The following is a 20,941-nucleotide window of genomic DNA, read 5'->3' as shown; positions in this document are numbered from 1 at the left end:
CAGGTCCTCCATTGTATTGTCATTTCTATCCCAGAACATCTTCCAGCAAGGGATGGAATATTTCCTCTTAAAAGGGAAACACTTTGCCCAGCTGGTGTTGCTCAGTGGTTAAGCATCGATTCATAAACCAAGAGGTCACAGGTTCAATTCCTGGTGAGGTCACATGCCTGGGCTGCAGGCTTGATCCCAAGTAGGTGGTGTACGGAGGCAGCTGATCGATGTTTCTATCTCTCTATCCTTCTCCTTTCCTCTCTCTAAAAATCAAGAGAGAAACCAAGATGGCGGCATAGGTAAACACCTAAACTGCTGCTTCGCACAACAATTTCAAAACTACAACTAAAAGAAAAAACAGACATCATCCAGAACCACAGGAAGGCTGGCTGAGTGGAAATTTTACAACTAGAAGGAAAGAGAAAAGCACACTGAGACTCACAGGAGCTGCGGAAGGCAGAGGTACAGAGGCGCGCGTGTGCGGAGAGGGCTGGCAACTGAGTACACGGCTGGCTTTCTCAATCGGGAGGGAGACAAAAGCTCCCGACTGCTCTGAACTCCAGTTCCAGGCGAGACTCTGGGGACCCAGAATCATTTGGGGAAAACTGGACTGTCTGGCAGCGGGTGAAACTCGAGGGCAGCTTTCTCTCAGAGCTGCTTGCAGTGATTACCACGGGGCACTGAGACACGGGCCTCTTAGGGCAGGGCTGACGGGAAGCCATCGATGTTTGCTCCGGCTTGAGACTCCGCCCCATCCAAGCTAAGCGCAGAGGCTTTTGCAAGTCTTGTCTCATAAGGGTGTTTCTAGCCCAGAAGTTCTCCCAGCATAGACACAGCTGATCCTCACAGCCAATTGGCCCAGAGGTCAATTCCTCCCAGTGATACCAACAACAATCAAGGCTTAACTACAACAAGACTGTGCACACAGCCCACAAAGGGGTGCACCAAGAGTGTCCACCTCAGGTAACTGGGGAAGCTGAGCCACTGGGCCCTATAGGACACCTAGCACACAAAGCCACTCTATCAACTCAGGGAAGCAGCCAAAATGCATAGACAAAGAAACAGGTCACAAATGAAAGAAATGGAGGAAAGCAAATGACTGGATATAGAGTTCAAAACCACGGTTATAAGGTTTTTCAAGAATTTTATAGAAAAGGCCAATAAATTTAGCGAGACCCTCGAGGATATGAAAAATGACCAACTAGATATTAAGCATACACTGACTGAAATAAAAAATAATATACAGAGATCCAACAGCAGACTAGAGGATAGCAAGAACTTAGTCAAAGATTTGAAATACAAAGAAGCAAAAAACACCCAACCGGAAAAGAAAAAAGAATCCCAAAATAAGAAGATTGTGTAAGGAGCCTATGGGACAACTTCAAGTGTACTAACATCCGAATTATGGGGTGCCCGAAGAAGAGAGAGAGCAAGATACTGAAAACCTATTTGAAGAAATAATGACAGAAAACTTCCCCCACCTGGTGAAAGAAATAGACTTACAAGTCCAAGAAGCGCACAGAACCCCAAACAAAAGGTATCCAAAGAGGACCACACTAAGACACATCATAATTAAAATGCCAAGAGCAAAAGACAAAGAAAGAATATTAAAAGCAGCAAGAGAAAAACAGTTACCTACAAGGGAACACCCATTCGATTGTCAGCTGATTTTGCAACAGAAACTATGCAGGCCAGACGGAGTGGCAAAAAATATTCAAAGTAATGAATAGCAAGAACCTACAACCAAGATTACTCTACCCAGTAAAGCTATCATTCAGAATTGAAGGTCAGATAAAGAGCTTCACAGATAAGAAAAAGCTAAAGGAGTTCATCACCACCAAACCAGTATTATATGAAATGCTGAAAGGTATTCTTTAAGAAGAGGAAGAAGAAGGAAAAGGTAAAGATAAAAATTATGAACAACAAATACATATCTATCAACAAGTGAATCTAAAAATCAAGTGAATAAAACTGATGAACAGAATAAACTGGTGAATATAATAGAATCAGGGGCATAGAAAGGGAGTGAACTGATAATCCTCTAGAGGAAAGGGGTGTGGGGGGTGCGGGAAGAGACTGGACAAAAATCGTACACCTATGGATGAGGATAGTGGGGGTGTGGGGTAAGAGCAGAAGGTGGAGGGTAAGGGCAGAGGGATGGGAACTTGGTGGAGGGGAGCTATGGGGAGAAATAAGAGGAACAATTGTAATCTGAACAATAAAGATTTATTTTAAAAAATAAATAAATAAAAATTAAAATATATTTTTAAAAAATAAATAAAAAGGAAACACATTATTCAAATTTTAGCTTTAGGACCCCTTTTCTATCAGTTTTTATTTATTTCATCATTTCTTGATGCATATTTTCCTTTTATACAACCAGCATACAAAATTAATGGGCTCTGGATATAACAGTATGGTTATAAGTAATATAGTCCAGATACTTTTGTGCAGTACTTCACAATTTCCAAATCATTATCATATACACACCCTCATTTCATCCTCATATTCTCTTGCATATTATTCAGGGCATAAGCGCCCGAGGCATGGAGGTGTTTAGGAAGTTAGCTTCCCCAAGATGGTGGAGATGGGTTCTCTGTGGGAAATATTCTGCTGCCTCAACACTTTGGTTAGGCTTAAATGACATAATGTGTATAAACATGCTTGTTATCTCTAAAGTGATATACAAAGGTTAATCTTTGTTACCAGTTACAAAACACACAAATGTGTTTCTTAATTTGACAATTCTGATACCAGTTTGTGCTAATATTTTGAATTCATATTTCAGCTCTAACAACTTTGGAAGAACATATTGCCAATGAAACCGAAACAGGAGTTATGGTAAACAAATCTAAATTTCAAAGTTATTATTTTTTTTAAAGCTCTGTATCACAGGTATATTATACAGTAATGTAAAATATCTGTGCTTTTCTTAGTTGCAATCGATGCTGGTCAGTGGTCAAAGCATTCCAGATGAACTTGTCATAAAGCTAATGTTGGAGAAGCTCAACTCCCTAGAAATCGCTCACTTTGGTATGTTTATTTCTGTACATCGGTGGATATCTGAGCAGCCTTAAAACTGTACTTTTCCCAGCCAGTGTGGCTCAATGGTTGAGCATGATCCCATGAACCAGGAGGTCTACTGGCTTCATCCCCAGTAGGGGGCGTGCAGGAGGCAGCCCATCGATGTTTCTCTCATCAATATTTCTACCTCTCTATCTTTCTCCTTTCCTTTCTCTAAAATCAATTAAAAATATTTAAAAAAAAAAAAAAAGTTGTGCTTTGTCTGAGGCAGAAGTAATGTCTGGAGTTGCTCTTTCTTTTGCCCTGGCACAGGTCCCAGAGCCTGAATTCAATTCAGCACCTCAGATAGTTTTGCTTATTTACCTGTTTTTATTTTGTATACTATACTTTTGTAAAAACAAATTAACTTCATATGATCGAATCTTCTTTTAGCATTGTGTTTTTTCAGCAAAAGCTTCAAAGATCTGCTGTGATCCTTCTCACAGTGCTGACAGCTTCTGCTGACTGCTTTCCCATTCACCCTGAGTTTGATTACTAAGTCCTGCCAATGGGTTATTTAGGTTTCTCCGTATTAATCCACACTTCTCAGGCAGGAACGGAAATGAGAATAGCCCCAGCTTACCCTCTGGCTGTGGTTATTGGCAGGCTTCAGTCTGTTCACCCAGCTTACCCCCTGACTGTGGGCCTGAGAAGCCTCCCTGCATTCCAGCAGGTGCTGAACAGGGGCTTTGGAATTATTTGATGGGAGGGGTGGGCTGGGCCAGGCTTGAATTCAATCTAGGGTTGGGCAAGCTGCCCCATTCACCGCAGCACCCACCTTTGTGATATGTCAGACCTGGACGTTAACACCAGCCATCAGCTCCCAGAGGAGGCACTGGTCAAAGTCTTGAAAAGAAGTTCAAAAGAAGCTGTTAATCAAGTAGAGAATGACAGGAACCAAACCAAACTAGGGGAGTGCTGAGACAGGAAAGCCAAAAAGCAAGAACAGCAGGAGGAGGCAAGCAGAGAAAGACCTGGCTCCCTTCCTGAGACAGGAACGGCTGCCTGCGTGGCTGTATTTTTGCAGTGCTACCTTGGGCTCATTTAAAGAGCCTCATATAGAATGAATGCCTCAGGAGGCCATCACTCTTTCAAAGTGCTTCAAAGACAACAGCAGGAACAAATAAGGAAGCAAAAACCAAGTTGGAAACTAAGGGTTATAGTAAAACAGGAGAGAATCATGATATAACTCACATATCCAAACCCAAGATAACAGATCTCCCTTTCTGCTTAGGGTTGCTTCTCTGGATAGCGTCCAATGCATAGAGGCAAAAAGTAAAGTGAGAAAGCTTAGGAGAAATTGACACATTTAATGAGGTCTTGGGTTACCATGAGAGTTGTTGATCTGATTTTTTTTTTTTAATAAAGGATTGTGATCGATACCTTCTTAAGTGAGGATTTTGAGATTGGCTTATGAGACACATTTATTCATCTACCAACAGATGCTTAGTAGCTTTTTTTATTATACTATTCTAGGCATTGTATAGGATAGCAGTTCTCAAGGCTCCATTACACTTAAAAGAATTGTTGAGGCTCCAAAGGAGCTTTTACTTATGGGTTATATCTATCGGTATTTACCATATTAAAAATTAAAACTAGAAAATGTTTAAAATATTTATTTAAAAAACAGTTCCATGTTAACATAAATAGCATATTTTATTAAAATAATCATATTATTCAAGGCAAAATATTTAGTGTTAAGAGTGATATTTTATTTTTGCAAATTTCTTTAATGTCTGGCTTAAGAGAAGACCTAGCTGAATTCTCACATCTGCTTTTGCTTAGTTTGTTGCAATATATTGTTTTTGTTGAAGTACATGAAGAAAATCCAGCTTCACACAATGGTAATTGGAAATGGAAGGGTATTTTAATAGTCTTTAGGATAATTATGGGTATTCTTTATCTTACACCAAATCTTGATAAGGAGCCCTGGCCAGTTTCTCAATGGTTAGAGCATTGGCCTGTGGATCCGAAGGGTCTCAGATTTGATTCCCTGTCAAGGGCATGTACCTCTGTTGCAGGTTCCATCCCCTGCATTAGTGTTCATCAGTAATTGGATGATATTTTATAAAGCAATAATAATAATTCCATGATTTCACATGGGTAATATAAAACTTTAAAGATTATATTTTACTCTACAGGTTATATTATCACTGAAATACCAACACTTGCACAGGATGCCATGACTACTTTGCAGCAAATAACCTTAATTAAAAATCTAGATTTGAAACCTGATATTATAATCAATATTAAGGTAAGAAGTTGTTTTCTAATATAGTTAGCCATTCTTTTTGATGGAAGTGAAATAAAGGACTATTTATAAAAATTTTAAGTAGTTAGGGGAATACTGATTTATGCATCAGTCCTAGGGAGCTATGCTTTCTTATGCCTCTGTGCTTTTGCACCCGCAGTTCTATCCACAGCGGACACCTCATTGCCTCTTGTCATCATTTGAAAGTCAGTCAGGCATTATCTCTTCAGAACTTTCCCCCAGGGTGACCCCCTGTACACCAGCACACCCATTAACTAATTAATTCCCTCTCCCTGCTTCCCCAACACATTGCTACAGGAAAGTTAAATACATCTTTGATGACCATTCAATGACAGATCGAAACACGCATGTGATTGGCACCAGCAAGAACTTTAAATATATAGATAAACTTGCTTAATTAGACCTGCTTTCTGATTTAGCTAAACTTTTTCCAGCCCAGTGAAGCACCCCAACTTCTCTTTCAGGTAATTGTCAGCAACACAGCAGTAAATATCAACACGAAGCAAATTATTATTGTAAATCATGCAGGGAGAACAAAGGGTAAAATATTTAACTGTAGCAGTGTTTGATTATATTCTACTCAGTGAGAAAACCTGAAGTCATTTTCAAGGTCCACCATTTCTTACTTTTCAGTCGGGTCAAGTTTCTAAACTTTCTAAATCTCCATTTTCCGGCTAATGAAAAGAAAATAGGATTCTACTGAGTCTCCTATCTACCTACTCCAGGACTTTTGTAAGGATCAAATGAGATGAAGCACGGAAAAATGCTTCACAAACATTTGGTTGAACTGTAAAATGTTTGCACCTGGCTATAAAGCAAGTCGGGTTCTTGGGCTGAAGAAACTGCAAGGAGGCTAGTCACTAGGGAGAGGAAGCCGGGCATTGCTACATGATGTCATTTCCCAGCACCCACAGTGACTATTTCTGGGCTGGGCTGGGCTGGGGGCCGCATTTTGTACCATGGGGTCTTGGCAGCGTTGGCTGTGATTTGGTGGGGTGTCACTCCGGGGTGGTGGCAGGGCCAGTGTCCCACTTGGGAGAAGCCAAGTGTTGCTTTGTGGGCACTAGGTCCATGGCGCCATTTCTCTGTAAATGGCCAGTGCACATCACAGCAGCTCCTGCATTGAGCATCTGCCCCCTGATGGTCAGTGAGTGTCATAGCAACCAGTCGAATGATTGGACACTTAGCATATTAGCCTTTTATATATATAGATTAGTTTCAGGTGTCCAGCATAGTGGTTAGGCATTTATACAATTTATGAAATGATATCTCCAATAAGTCTAGTACCCACCTGACGTCCTACATAGTTATTACAATATTATTAACTATATTCCCTATGCTGTACCTTACATCCCTGTGACTGATTTGTAACTACCAATTTGCACTTCTTAATCTCTTCATCTTTTTCACCCAGCTCTCCCAACTCCTCTCCCTTCTAGCAACCATCAGTTCTCTGTATCTATGAGTCTGTTTTGTTTGTTTGTTTTGGTCTTTTGATTCCACATATAAGTGAAATCATATGGTATTTGTCATTCTCTGTTACTTCTTTCACTCAGCATAATGCCCTCTAAGTTCTTCCATGTTATTGCAAATGGTAAGATTTCATTCCTTTTTATGGCTGAATAATATTCCATTGTATATATATACTACATCTTCTTTTCCTTTTGAAATTAATTTGACAGAATCTCCCTGTGCAGGCTAAACTGACTTTCTACTGTAGTTCTCTAACTCTTTTTACTGTTTATATAACCCTCTTTTTTATCTTAAAACTTCTGATGTTTACTACATATATTAATTTTAGATAAAGAAAAGTGTTGATGGGGCAGAGGGGTTGGGAGAGGTCAATGGAGAAGAAAGGAGACATAATACTTTCAACAATAAAAAAATTTTTAAAAAGAACAAAAATTAAAAAAATAAAACAAAAAATGTTGACATACCATAAAGGTTGTTTATATAATGAAACCTGACACAAAATAACACTTAAAATATTACATTTGCTTGGGGCTTTAAAAATTTTTTTGGTTTATGTATTGCGTAATATGTGAATAGGAAGTAAAACATATTCAACATGTTTTAAATGATTACTAATGTTCCTTAGTGCCCTGACTATGATTTATGCCAAAAAGTTTCTGGGCAAAGGCAGCACAGTACTACAGGGTACATATACACAAGAGAGCAGTGGGATCCGGAAGTCATTGAGAATCGAAGGAAAAAAAGGAGAGAAGCCCATAAAGAAGGACGAGTAGAAGAGGAAGGGGAAGAGGAAGAAGAGCAAGAAGAAGAAGAGGTAACATCCCAGTACCAGATACTGTACTTTTAACATTCATGAGAATTACATGATAGCATGGGTAACAGAAAATAGCAGATACTACATAAAATAATAATAGGATAATAAGTATGATATTGAACACTTTTCAGGCCTTGGGCTGAGAACTTTTACACGCATTACTCCCACTGCCTTGAAATAATATTTTCCAGAAATCTGTGTGGCTCTCTCCCTCATTTCCTTCTGGGTTCTACTCAGCTATTACTTCTTCAGGGAACCCTTCCATGACCACCTGATTAAAATAGCGCCTTCTCCCATTATTCTCTATTCTCTCTATCCTGCATTATCTTTCTTCCTTGTACTTACCACCACCTACCCTGTTATATGTTAATTTGTCTACTTGTTTATGCTCTTTATGCCCCAACTGAAATGCATGATCCATTATCCCCAGCGACTTAGTTGTTTTTATTCACTGTAGTATTTCAAGTTCCTAGAACTGCTTGCATGTAGTGGGCACCTGATCAATCTTTACTGAATGAGTGAATGAATGAACCAGTAGCTCAGGCTTTCAGAGGAAATCTAATTTCTTTATTTTGTCTCTAAAAATATGATGTTCTTTCCCTGCTGTTCCATACTCATTGAGAAGTACAAAGAAATTACTAAATCCAAAGTCAATCTCAAATTTTATTCCATCTGATAAGGACCCCTTAAGGTGTTTAATCTCTCTTAAATAAAAATCCTCAGACTTTAATTTTCCCTTCTGTCTACTTCTCTCACCAAAATGGCATCTAGGTGTAAGGAGGGAGGGATGTGGCTTATAAATTAAATAATCATTAACATAAAGATATTTAAAGTCTTTTATTTTCCATTTAGGCATTTATTGCCGAAATGCAGGTGGTGGCTGAAATTCTTCAACATTTAGTTCAGAGGCCAGAGGATTATTTGGAAAATATCGAGTACATCGTTAAACTTTATAAGGATATGATTCTTCATGCTTTAGAAGTAAGAACAAGATATATTGCTAAAAATGGGAATATAGATATTTGTGTTCTATCACTAAATAGCTCTCACACTTTTTCACCCCCATATATCATCTTTCTGGTTCTCCTCTGCTTGAATTTGGTAGAATGCTATTAGAATAAGGCTTCCATCCCAAAGGCTCTTTCACAAAACAATATTATTTTACTCTTACAAAGCATCAGTGTTGCTGAAACATGATAAATAAACCGCGTTTTTTCAAAAGTTACTAGGGGAATTCATTTATGGTTAGAGATTGGAAAACCCATGTTAACAGACTATTTTTGTGAAATCATTTTCAATCTGTAATTTGTGGGTTTATCAAAACAAATGTACACTTAAGGTGCATCTTTTATTCTAAAGTTTATTTAAATTGCAATCTAAAGAATTATTATCCCCAGATTGGTTTCTATGAGTATCCTATTCAAAGTGGGTTATATGTAAACATGATAAAGCCATTATTTATTGTAATAAGAAACTTTTAATTATTTAGCTTTTAAAAAAATATGATTACTAAGATTACAATTATGTGAAAAAGATATTTTATATGGCCAAAAATCCAGAGAAAATAGCCAAATTTGTATTGAAAATTTATTCAACAAGCATTTATTGAACTTGGGTATTTGGCTAGACATCATGCTAAGCAATAACAAAGATAAATAAAAAACAAGTCTTCAAGTTGCCTCTTCCCATCAGATAGAGAAACTAAAATGATTTGTTTTATGCTGTTTTATGTTTATATATTTTAAAGACAAATAAGTGGATCATTTTAATTCTCATCTACCCCCCAAAATGAGAACCAAATTTAATTGTTTTCTCCCATATATCTTTTATTCCTCTCTTCCTCCTCTCTGTCCATGGCCTTTAAACATAGCTTCTTAACAGTCATTTACATGTCTATGTATAACATTTTTTCCTCCTTCAACAAAAATATTCTGCATAGTCCTTAACACATTGCAGGCGGATCACAAGCATTCTCGTGTTTTCATATTACACAGTGTTTTACATAAATGTTAAAGGCACGCCTTAAAATTAAATACCCATTGCATTTTGAAGTTATTTATTACATGTTATTACAAGCTAATATCTTTTTAAAGTATGATACTTTGTGAAACGCTTTTTGTACTTGTTCAATAGAAACTTATCGGGCCACTGGGTAAAGCTAGCAATAAAACTACTGTGCGCAATGTATTAAGTGGCTGGCACTGGGTATGAAATAAAGCATAATTAAAATCAGATTCAGAAAATTAGAAAACTATTTACAGGGGAAAATAAGCAGAGTTAGTGTCTTCAAGGTTAGGGACAAGGTCTTACATACTAGCATCACTGATGCCCAGTGTAGTGCCCGAAGAATGGCAAGTGGTAAATGCTTAACAGATGTTCAGCTAAATAAGTGATGAGATCACAAAGGGAAAAAAGTGATAGCTTCAATTTCATTACATGTAAGACTTTTAGAAGTAAAAAAAAATTAAAAACCTTATTCAAAAGATAACCTGGAAATATATCCACATCAATTATGAAAAAGTCATAGAAATGATTTTTTTAAACCTGTAAGTTCTCACCCTTCTGATATAGATAGACCACAAATATGAGCAGAAAATGAAAGATAAAAGAGTAACAGGCCTCAAAAGATAAATGAAAAGATAAAAGAGTAACAGGCCTCTTGAAAAAATTTCAGCTTCTCTGATTATGGAGAAATGCTAATCTGAATAATGAAATATCATTTCTATGATCAAATTTTAAAAGATGAGCAAGAAATAAGACCTCCTGTTGCTAGCAAGAATATGGTAAAGCAAACACCTATACCCTGCTGAAAGGAATAGAAGTCAGTATGGTCATTTTGAATAGCTCGAGCACTGAAAATAACATACATTATATCATGTGTAACGCAATTTAGACTTCAAGATTTCCTCATAGTATATTAAGATGCTGATCTTGTATTCAGTTTTCCCAATGATCCTAGATTATAAGGTTTCTTTTCTATTATCTGTAGGAAATAATGGCTGAACACAATCCCCAGTATTTCATTGAGCTAGATGGAAATAAGCCCCCAGAGGACCTCTTTAACGTGAGTGCAATTTTCAATAAAAATATCCCACAGTTTAGAAAAACAAAAAGTTGTTGACTGGCTTGTACTTATTTTAATGAACATCAGAAAGATATTTACATTTTTAACCATTTATTGTTTGAAACATTTATTTTGGCACTTAAAAATTTGGTGTTTTATTTATTCATTTTGTTTACATTAAAATCAAAACTACACTTAAATCTAAAATCTCTGTATGGCAAAAAGTGCCTCAAAGAAAAGTTAAAGCAAATAGCAGCCAATAAGCTCATGATGATGCTCAACATGAGTCATTAGAAAAATGCAAAACAAAGCCATAATGAAATACCACTTCACACCCACTAAGACGGCTGAAATTAAAAAAAAAAAAAAAATAGGCACCAACAAGTGTAGGCAAGGTTGTGGAAAAGTTGGAACCCTCATACATTGCTGGTGGGGTTGTAAAGTGGTGTGGCAGAAGGGCATATGCTCGTCTGGTGATAATCTGAAATTATTTGAAAATTGAAAGTCTAAGGATGAGCAGCTGGAAGGATGGATTTGACATTACTGAGAGGGGAAGACTGGGAGGAGTGCGTTTGAGTTGGAGTGGATGTGCTGGTGGGTCATGAGTTTTATCTTGCATGTTTAAAACTGAGGTGACTATTAGATATCTGTGAGAAAATATATATGGGTCTCTGCACCTGGTTCCTGGCACAGAGCTCCCAACCGCTTGTAGTTTCCTAAGAGATAAGAGCACTAGAAGCATCTTTGGTTCTTTTGAGGTGACTCTGGGTAGGCTCCTGGATGGCCCCTGGATGGGGGGTGGGCACCAAAAGGACTAGTTTGTTAAAGGACATGATAAAGGATACAGATAAACAGCCAATGAAGCAATACCTAGTTGCGGTTGCTGGGGAGGGGGTCTGAGAGGATCCCAGGCACAGGAGCTTCTGTCCCCGTGGAGTTGGGGTATGTCAACCTCCTGGTGTAGACATGTTCGCCAACCTGGAAGCTCTCCAAACCTCATACTATTGGGATTTTATGGAGGCTTTTTTGCATAGGCATGACTAATTAATAACTCTGTTTTAGCCCATCTCCCCTCTCTGGAGGATAAGGGATGAGCTGAAAATTCCAAGCTGCTCTTATCTTTCTCTCACATCCTACATTCAATCCATCAAGCATACACAGCAGTCTTCTGCTTCAAAATGTATTCAAAATTGGAGTACTTTTTGCAACACACTTTCCTCAAGGCGAAGGCAGAAACTCCAATAGGTCTGGTTGAAACTTGCCAAGCCTGTTAAGGCCCCATTTGGCATGGTACCCTAGCCCTTCTGCCCACATCCCACTGGCCAAAACAAGTGGAGAAGCTCAACACCAATGGGATAGGGAGTGTACTTTATCCAGCATGAACTAGGGAACTAGCAAGGTAAGGTGTGCGGGGGGGCAGGGAGGGTGAATTGTGAACTCATAATACAATCTACCACAGATTGCCATGTACCATCAGGATTTTGTCTATCTCACCCTCTCTCATCTCAGACTCTATGTTTCAAATTCTTCCACAGAGTGTCTGTATTATTTTCTTAGTGCTGCCATAACAAAGTACCATAAACTAGGTGGTTTAAAATGACAGGAATTTATTCTCTCGTAGTTCTGAAGGCTAGAAGTCCAAAATCAACCTATTGGCAGGGTCATGCTCCCTCCAACGCCTCTAGTGGAGGATCCATCCTTGCCTCTTCTGGCTTCTGGTAGCCCCAGGCCTCCCTTGGCTGGGGCAGCATAACTCCAACATCTGCCTTCCCTCCACCCAAAGAGGTCCTGTAGAGCTATACCTCTAAGGACATGAATATTTGAGGACCCGAGGGAGGACTGTTATGGGTTGAATTGTGTCCCCCCAAAAGATATGTTGAGGTCTTAACCTCATACCTATGAATGTGACTTTATTTGGAAATAGGATCTTTTCAGATAAGGTCATACTGAAGTGCAGTGAGCCCTATTGCAATGTGACTGTGTCCTTAGAAGAGAAGAGTCTCAGACACACAGGGAGAAGTGGGCTATGTGACAACAAAGGCGGGGATTGGAGTGATGCATCTATAAGCCGAGGACACCATAGATTACCAGCAAGCAACCAGAAGCTAGGAAGAAGCAAGGATGTATTCCACTCATGAGCTCGTCACCTTTTCAGAATATTTGAAATCTTCCAATGCCAGTTTAAACAATGTATTTAAAGATTTGTTCCTTCAATTTAGACGGTTATAGAGCGACTTAAGTATCTGAACCTAAGAAGAGCAGCTGTTTTAACTAAACTTCAGAGTGCAGAGGAAGAAATGAATGATGCAATGGACAATGTAAGTTATTTTTAACTGTTTGAAAGTGAACCTTCTTACTATATGTTGTTACCTTAATTTGTATCCAAGGTTTAAAAGGAGTTTCAGAATGCCTCTTATAAAAATGAATTTGATTTCTGGGAAGAAGCTGTAATATTATCACAATATTCATATAGACACCAAACACAACAAAACAAAAGTTATGAAACAAAGAAAAACAATAAAAGCAGAACAATCAAATCACAGGAAAAATGAGAAAGAAGAAACCAAGTTCACTTTTAAAATTTTGCAGCACCAAAGAAAGCAGAGACATAAAAGCCCTGAACTCTATAAGCACTCATTCACATCTTCAATCATTCAGCCAGCGTTTTGGAATAATTGCTGTGTTCCTGGCACTGATGTATTGTGGATGTGATGGTGATCAAATTATAAATGCTAAGTGGTAAGGGGGGCACAGGGCTTTCACTGGAGATTTGATCTATACTGGAAAGTTCAGTTTCCCCTATATGGATAGAAATTAAAAAACAAACACCAGAATTTTAAATAGATGCTATAATTCAAATAAAGTAATCTTTGAAGGAAGGTCCTTATGTTATCCTGTGAGGTGTAATCCCTAGATCTTAATGGGTGAACATAGCTGGAATATGTGCTGGGACTTCAGTAACACAAACTGGTGCTAAAAGGGAAGACAGGTGGGCCTGGTGAGCACAGAGGCTGTGTTCTGAGCCTCCTCTTTGAGGTCATCAATGAAGAAAAAATTTAAAGGACCCATAAAACCTGGGGGAATTTCCCAGCTGGAAAGGTTGTCCTTAGAAATGATTGCCTACGTTTATAGTTCATAAGATCTATGACTAAGGATGCCTGCCCTCTCTTTCATAAAAGGGCAGAAATTGTGACTGTGTACAATGGAGTCACTATTTATATGCCTCAAGCAGTGTTTCTCCCTGGCAGTCCAGACCACCTCCAAAAGAGTCTCCTGGGAAGCTTACTACAAGTACAGATTTCGGAGTCCCACATCCAAGAATGACTGTACCAGAATGTCTGTGGGTGGGACCTGGAAATGTATTTTTACAACATCCAGAGAAGATGTCTATCCCCACTTAAGTTTGAGGAACCCCACTTTAAAGTTTGGGACACTGAAGAACCCTGGCTTATCATGCTTGATAAATCTTCAAGTTTCTACATGTTTTGAAAGACTTTAGATGGATGCCCTTCAGCTAAAGGCAGGTGAACTTAAGAAAATCAATATAAAGGAGTTGGATATAAAGGACTTAAATCTCCAAAGATGATTTATAAATGGCTAATAAACACATGAATAGAATCTCAAATCACTAGTCATTAGGGAAATACAAGTCAAAACTACAAGATTGCCACCATTAAGTATTAAAAAGTACATGTATGTATGTGTATCCAAGAAATGGAAAATATCAAGTATTGTCGAGGATGGTGCAGCTCCTGTGTAAAACAGTTTGGTATTTTCTCAAAATGTTAAACACAAATTTACCATAAGATTCAGAAATTTTACTCATATGGATATACCCAAAAGAAGTGAAAGCAAGGACTCAAGCAGGTATTTGTACCCCAATATTCATAGCGAATAGCATGGAGGTGAAACAATCCAAATGTCTGTCAGTGGATACTTGGATAAACAAAGTGTGGTATGTAGACACAATGGAATATTATTCAGCTTAAAAGGAAATTAAATTCTGATACATGCTAAAACATGGATGAACCTTGAAAACATTTGTGCTGGTGAAATGAGCCAGAAACAGAAGACAGATACTGTGCAATTACACTTGGGCACCTAGAATAGGCAAATTCAAAGGGGCAGAAAATAGAACAGAGATTACCAGGGGCTGCGGGGAGACGGAGAAGGGGAAATTACTGTTTAATAGGTGCAGAGTTTCTGTTTGGGTTTTTGGAAAAGCTCTAGAAATGGAGAGTGGTGATAGTTGCACAACATTTTAAGTGTATTTAATGCCACTGCATTGTACACTTAATATCATTAAAATGGTAAATTTTAGGTTATATATGATTTACCACAGTTAAAAAAATTTTTTTAAAAACCAAAACATCTTTGCAGATTCTACTATGCAGCCAGGGATGAGAACCACTGGTATAAAGGGGTGAGAGGCACATGACCTTAATGTGAACTGGAACCTGCTGGCGAAGAGTGAGAGAGCTGTAACATTTGATGTGCTGTGAGAGAGAAGTGGGAGTGGGCTGGGGATGGGTGTGAGAGTTTGTGGTGGGAGGAAGGACAGGTCAGGCTGGCATCCAGCACAGAAGACAGTGACAGGATCGGTTTTCAAAACAGACAGATTTGAATTCCAGATCTATAGCCTACCAGCCCTGTGACTTTGCTTAACCTTACCTTTTGTTCAATTGTTTGAAAAAGGGATGATATCCCCTACCACATAGTGTCATTGTAAGTATTATATGAAATGATGCTTGTAAAATGCCTAAAACCAATGGTAATATTCAAAATAGCTAACATCTATATTGAAGGGGCAAGGCTGGCTTCATGGGCTAGTAACCTATGCGGTCACATAGAGCCCCATGCTTAGAAGGGCCCCCCAATTAGTTTAATGCTATGCTGTCAGTCGTGAAGTGTTTAATCGCTTTAGAACAAAGGCTCTGCATTTTTATTTTGTACTGGGCTCAGCAGGTTAGCTGAGCTGTGCAGGGTCATTCACCCAATCACAACAGTGCTGGCAGCAGCGCTGAAGAGCCTCGGCTGTGCCAGGCATTAAACCGGCTGTGCCAGGCATTAAACCGGGTCCAGAGGTTCCTCAGCGAGAGGCTCAGTGGGAGGCGAGCTTGAGTGTAGTGGCTATAACTGCCGCCTTTCCTGTGCCTCCCTCTCACCGTGGCTGTGTCTGGGGTCCCTCCTACAAGATCCTCTGGTCTAGTCTCTCCAGATGTGAAGCCTCCAGTCCTCTGGTTGCAGGAGAGGTGGTGGTGGGGCTGAGGGACAGAGTTGGCTGACTGAGTGAGATGGTGAGTGACTTTGGCCACTAGCACCTCCTTTTAAAGATTTTCAACCAGTCTCCCTGTCTTCTGCTCTCCATTCCCCATCTTCAGAGGTGCCTGGTGTCAACAGGTCATGAGCTTCTCGAGGATTTTGAAGAGTGAATGAACTTGATCCTTGTTGTCCCCACCCTCACCCCTCCCACACACACCCATCCCTGTCGCCACACTGAGCCGTTAGCTTTTTCTGATCTAAGTCAGCTACCACTCATCCATCTGCTTTCTACTACAAAAATGTGTAGCCATGGAGGGTCAGCTATCACTTCCTCTGGTCTCTTTTCCCAGTCTGTGTCCTCGTGAGTTTATTCCTGTTTTCATTCTCCTGCTGTCATTTTCATGAGGTTTTAGGGAAGCAGCAAGCACAAATGCATGTGTTATCTACCTTGTTAAGCAGAGGTAGACTGATAGTTTTTAAGACTCTAACATCCAACTTATTTGAAAGCTCATCTTCTGGTAGCCCCTCGGCACCTGTATACATGTGGCTTCAGAAACATGGTCTGCTATTAAAATGTTTTTCCCAAGTTGGGACAGGAAATAAGGATGATAAGGAAAGAGTGACTGCTTCCTGACTGGTCTGAGCACATTTCAGTCCCTAGCTCATTATCCGTGGATTCCATGGAGAAGGGGGGCGGGGGGTAGCCCCACCAACAAGGTTCTCAGTCTCATGTAGCTCCCCTGCGAATTGACAGTTTCCTTTGTACTTAGCTACTTCTCCCAGCCTTCAGTTGGGGACACTCATGCAGCATCTCTGTACTGTGCATGCCTCTTTGCTCTGGGATGCTGCAGTGGTCCAGGCAAGACCATAGCTCCCACCCTCATCAGTCCTCAACAGTCAACTCTGGAGCAAGCAACTAATGAAAGATCCACATCTGAAAGTAGGAGGGAGCCAATGTGGACCCTATCACCCTTGGCAGTTGCCCACCATGCCATCTCTCCCCAGTTCTCTTGTCCCTGCTAAGGTAGTCCAAGGACAGTGAACCTTTCAGCAATCTGCAGCCTGTAGAGAGTGGTTGTTAACTTCTCTGGAGATCATCAACAGAAAGAATTGCTGAGGGCAACTTTACATTCTAGGAAGAGCTAAATAAATGCAAAAATAATTTGTATATAACATTTTACTATTTTAAAACTTAGGTAAATTGACTAAGAATGTGGTACAATTTCAAATCTTTTCAATAATAATTTTTTCAGTATCTGTTTTCTGAGATAGATCATAGAAAATGCTCTAGCTAGCTTATGCTCATTCTACCTTATAAGAGAAAGTGCTCTGTAAAATTCAAACAAGGTCTTATAACAGAAATGAAAACTATATGCCTGTTAAATTTTGGACAAGTACAGAATGGTTGCAATTAAGAAAAAAAGCCAAACCCTAGTCAGTTTGGCTCACTGGATAGAGCATCAGCCTGCAGACTGAGGGGGTCCCAGGTTCGATTCCGGCCAAGGGCACATGCCCAGGTTGCGGGCTCAATCCCCAGTAGGGGGTGTGCAGGAGGCAGCTGATAAATGATTCTCTCTCATCATTGATGTTTCTATCTCTCCCTTTCCTTTCCTCTCTGAAATCAATAAAAATATTTTTTAAAAGAAAAAAGCCAAAATTTGCTTTCTAAATTACTTCTTGGAAAGTTATAGCACTATCAAATAAGAAATGAAATAATACCATTAATTTCAGCAAAACTTATGTCCACATATTTAATGTTTTCAATATTTGTTTTAAATAGGATGAGCTGTTTCGTACTCTTGCATCTTATAAACTTATTGCACCAAGATATAGATGGCAAAGAAGCAGATGGGGACGCTCGTGTCCTGTGACTTTAAAAGAAGGTAACATTTATCCAGGAATGGCTGACCTTTCCGTAAGGTAAGTAATCATTTTCAGAACTTAATTTCAAAACTTCCCCATATCTCTTTTCAGTTGTTTATGATCGTGGTATATTTTAAGTTTTCTAGGTAAAATGTACTGTCTGTCATCAGAAGAAACATTAAAAGCATTTTTATTGAACCCACGTCCCTATCTTCTTCCACCAATGCCCGCACCACCATTCAAAGTATTCGTATTTGGACCTCCATCTTCAGGGAAAACAACACTTTGCAATTTGCTTGCAGAACATTACAAAGGAAAGGTAACTACTTAATCTAGCTAGCTGGCTAGCTTTCTACCTATTTAAACTTGATTATAATTTGTAGGATTTGGGGATTTGTAGGATTTGTACTGACTTTTCTTAATTTTACACTGTCAATTGGGCAATTGTTCTTCTGGGCTTGGAGTGGGAAAGGCATCCCCCTTGCTGTTTATTGAGGCTTCCAGACCATAGCCCCTCCCTTCTTCCCCAAAGCCCCCAGATTTGACTGTTATGTCGTACAAGTGACACCACCCATTACCTCTCCTGGTTCCACAGGTCTCCTGTATCCTGGGTTATACCCCTCCTGCTCACCGTGGAGTGAATATGTGGAGAGTTCTCTACAATGTACTAACTCCTGCCATTATTCTTGGTGGTTTCAGTAATTACTAGGATGACCCTCCCAAGGCCCTGACCTCTCCCCTCAGTGATCTTGTTCTCCACACTCAGTAACTGAAGAGAAGTTGCATTTAGCTTGGACCAGAGAGATAGCAGTAGAGGTAGGAAGAAGTGAACAGATTTGGGATGTAATTTGAAGACAGAGCCAAAGCATTTGAGGAGGGATTGGTGTGTAGAGGAATGATATGAAAGCCAGCATGGCTAGAGGGGAGGGTGTAAAGGAGGACTGGCCCAAGATGAAGGTGGCTGAAGATGTAGTCAGAGCTATGCAGGACCTCGGAAGGAGTCTGAAGGAATGAAGGAGGGAGGAAAGGAGGGAGGGAGGGAAGGAGGAAAGAAGAGAGAGAAAAACATCAATTGGTTGCCCTCTGTACATGCCCCCAGGGGGGATCAAACTTGCAACCCAGGAATGTGCCCTGACCAGGAATCAAACCAGCAACCTTTCAGTGCACAGGACTATGCTAAATCAGCTGAACCACTTCTGCCTGGCTACAAGTTCTTTTTTTATTATAAGCATTATGGATGTTTTCTATCACTCTGTGGTTTGGCCTTTCACTTTTTTTAATGAAAAATGCATCATATCTTTCATTTAAAGCTAGTCACTAAGTCCTGCCTACATTGAAGGATAAGGGAGTTAGATTCCACCTTCTGAGGGGAAGAGTATTAAAGGATTTGTGGACATGTTTTAAAACCATCACAGTGTATATCAGACAAAAGAATTATAATTTTTAAATATAAAGAGTTCTTAAAAATCAATAAACAGAGGAAGCTGCAATGGAAAAAATATATAGCCAATAGGCAATTTACAAAATAGATAAAAATAGCCATTAAGCAGTGAGATGACAAAAAATGAGATATGTCATGTCAGCTGTTTGAAAGATCACTATTAACGACCCATGTGTGACTAGGATGGGGAAAAGTACCTTCTCATACACTGCTGCTAAGAGTATAACCATAGGGGTAGTGATTGGAAATATGTATAAAAGCCTAAAATCCATGCATATCCTTTGAACTGTCAATTCTATTTTATAGAAACTATCAAAGAGATATACATAAGTATATTCATCACAGCCTAGTGTATAATATAAAAAACATGTATACTTAAGTATATATTATTGGTATTTTAATTAAATAACTCGTAATATATTTAGCTAATACAATGCTGTGTATCCACTAAAAGTAATTGTATGGATGTATATTTATTGGCATGGAATAAAATAATGTAAGCATATTGAAGGAAAAACAAAATGGAATCTAGAGGTATGAAAATATTATTTAAATTTAAAAGACATATAGAAATCTACTTGTAACAGTTAAATATGTAGAATATTACCTACCTGACAAAAGACTTACATTCATAATATATATAAAATTTTAATCCAATTTTTAAATGGGCAAAAGTTGACACATGCTTAAAAAGAGAAGGTAAGTGAGTTACCAAGAAGTGCTAAAAAGAAGTTCAAAATTACTAATGAGTGAGGCAATGTAAATTTAAACTACAATGAAGCACTTCTTCAGACCCATTAGAATGGTTAAAATTTAAAAGATTCACAAACCAAGTGTTGGTGAGGATGTAGAGTAAATGCAACTTTCATACATTGCTGACAGGAATGCAGACTAGTTCAGCCACTCTGGAAACAGTTTAATTGTTAATTATAAAGTCAAATACTCTTACCATATGAGCCAGTAATTCCACTCCTAGATATTTACCCAAGGGAAATGAAAACATATGTTCACAAAAGGACTTCTTCTGAAATGTTCATTACAATTTTACTGATAATAGCCAAAAAGTGGAAACAACCTAAATGTCCATCAATAGATGAATGAACTAAAAAAAATTATATATTCTTACAATGATACCACTCAACAATAAAACTGACAGATTACTGACATATACAGTTATACTGATGAATCTCAAAAACATTATGATAAAGGGGGAAAGCTTGGAAAAGATTACATCCTACATAATAAAAGCCTAGCCACCATAATGGCAGAACGGCCAGAACGACCACTCGACCAGTCACTATGAAGTGCACTGACCACCTCTCAGTTCCTTTCCCCGGCTGGCAGGCTCTGATTGCCAATGGCAAACAGGGACCCGGGGTAGGTGGCAGGGGATGCGGGCAGTGCCAGGCCAAGTCCCTCACCCTGCCAGTCACACAGGACGACAGCTGGCGAGGGTGGGCGGGAATGGCTGACCTCTCAGTCCCTCCACTAGCAGTCAGGCTCCCATCGCCTGATGGGGAACGGGGAACCAGGGTGAGTGACAGCGGGGGGCAGGACTGGCAAGCGGGTGGAACAGGCCAACCCCTTGGTCCCTCCTCCTGGCCCACAGGCTCCTATTGCTGCCCATGGAGAATGGGGAACTGGGGTAGGTGGCAGGGGATGTGAGTAGCGCCAGGCCAAGGCCCCCATCCCGCTGGT

General features: G+C 39.4%; 1 protein-coding gene across 1 annotated transcript in view; it reads left to right on the top strand.

The window, feature by feature from the left end:
* The window catches only part of AK9 (adenylate kinase 9), a 110,540-nt gene that overhangs the window by 5,263 nt on the left and 84,336 nt on the right, over positions 1–20,941 (top strand). Inside the window, exons 4-12 of the mRNA XM_054722063.1 lie at positions 2,780–2,832; positions 2,928–3,024; positions 5,196–5,308; positions 7,425–7,613; positions 8,466–8,594; positions 10,603–10,677; positions 12,897–12,995; positions 17,720–17,859; positions 17,941–18,121. Coding sequence (XP_054578038.1) covers positions 2,780–2,832; positions 2,928–3,024; positions 5,196–5,308; positions 7,425–7,613; positions 8,466–8,594; positions 10,603–10,677; positions 12,897–12,995; positions 17,720–17,859; positions 17,941–18,121 — 1,076 coding nt within the window. The remainder of the gene's footprint in view (positions 1–2,779; positions 2,833–2,927; positions 3,025–5,195; positions 5,309–7,424; positions 7,614–8,465; positions 8,595–10,602; positions 10,678–12,896; positions 12,996–17,719; positions 17,860–17,940; positions 18,122–20,941) is intronic.

Source organism: Eptesicus fuscus, chromosome 10 (genome assembly GCF_027574615.1).
Source record: "Eptesicus fuscus isolate TK198812 chromosome 10, DD_ASM_mEF_20220401, whole genome shotgun sequence".
In the NCBI taxonomy this organism is placed as follows: Eukaryota; Metazoa; Chordata; class Mammalia; order Chiroptera; family Vespertilionidae; genus Eptesicus; species Eptesicus fuscus.
The sequence above is the reverse complement of the archived record's forward strand: the minus strand, read 5'-3'. Positions and strand labels throughout refer to the sequence as shown.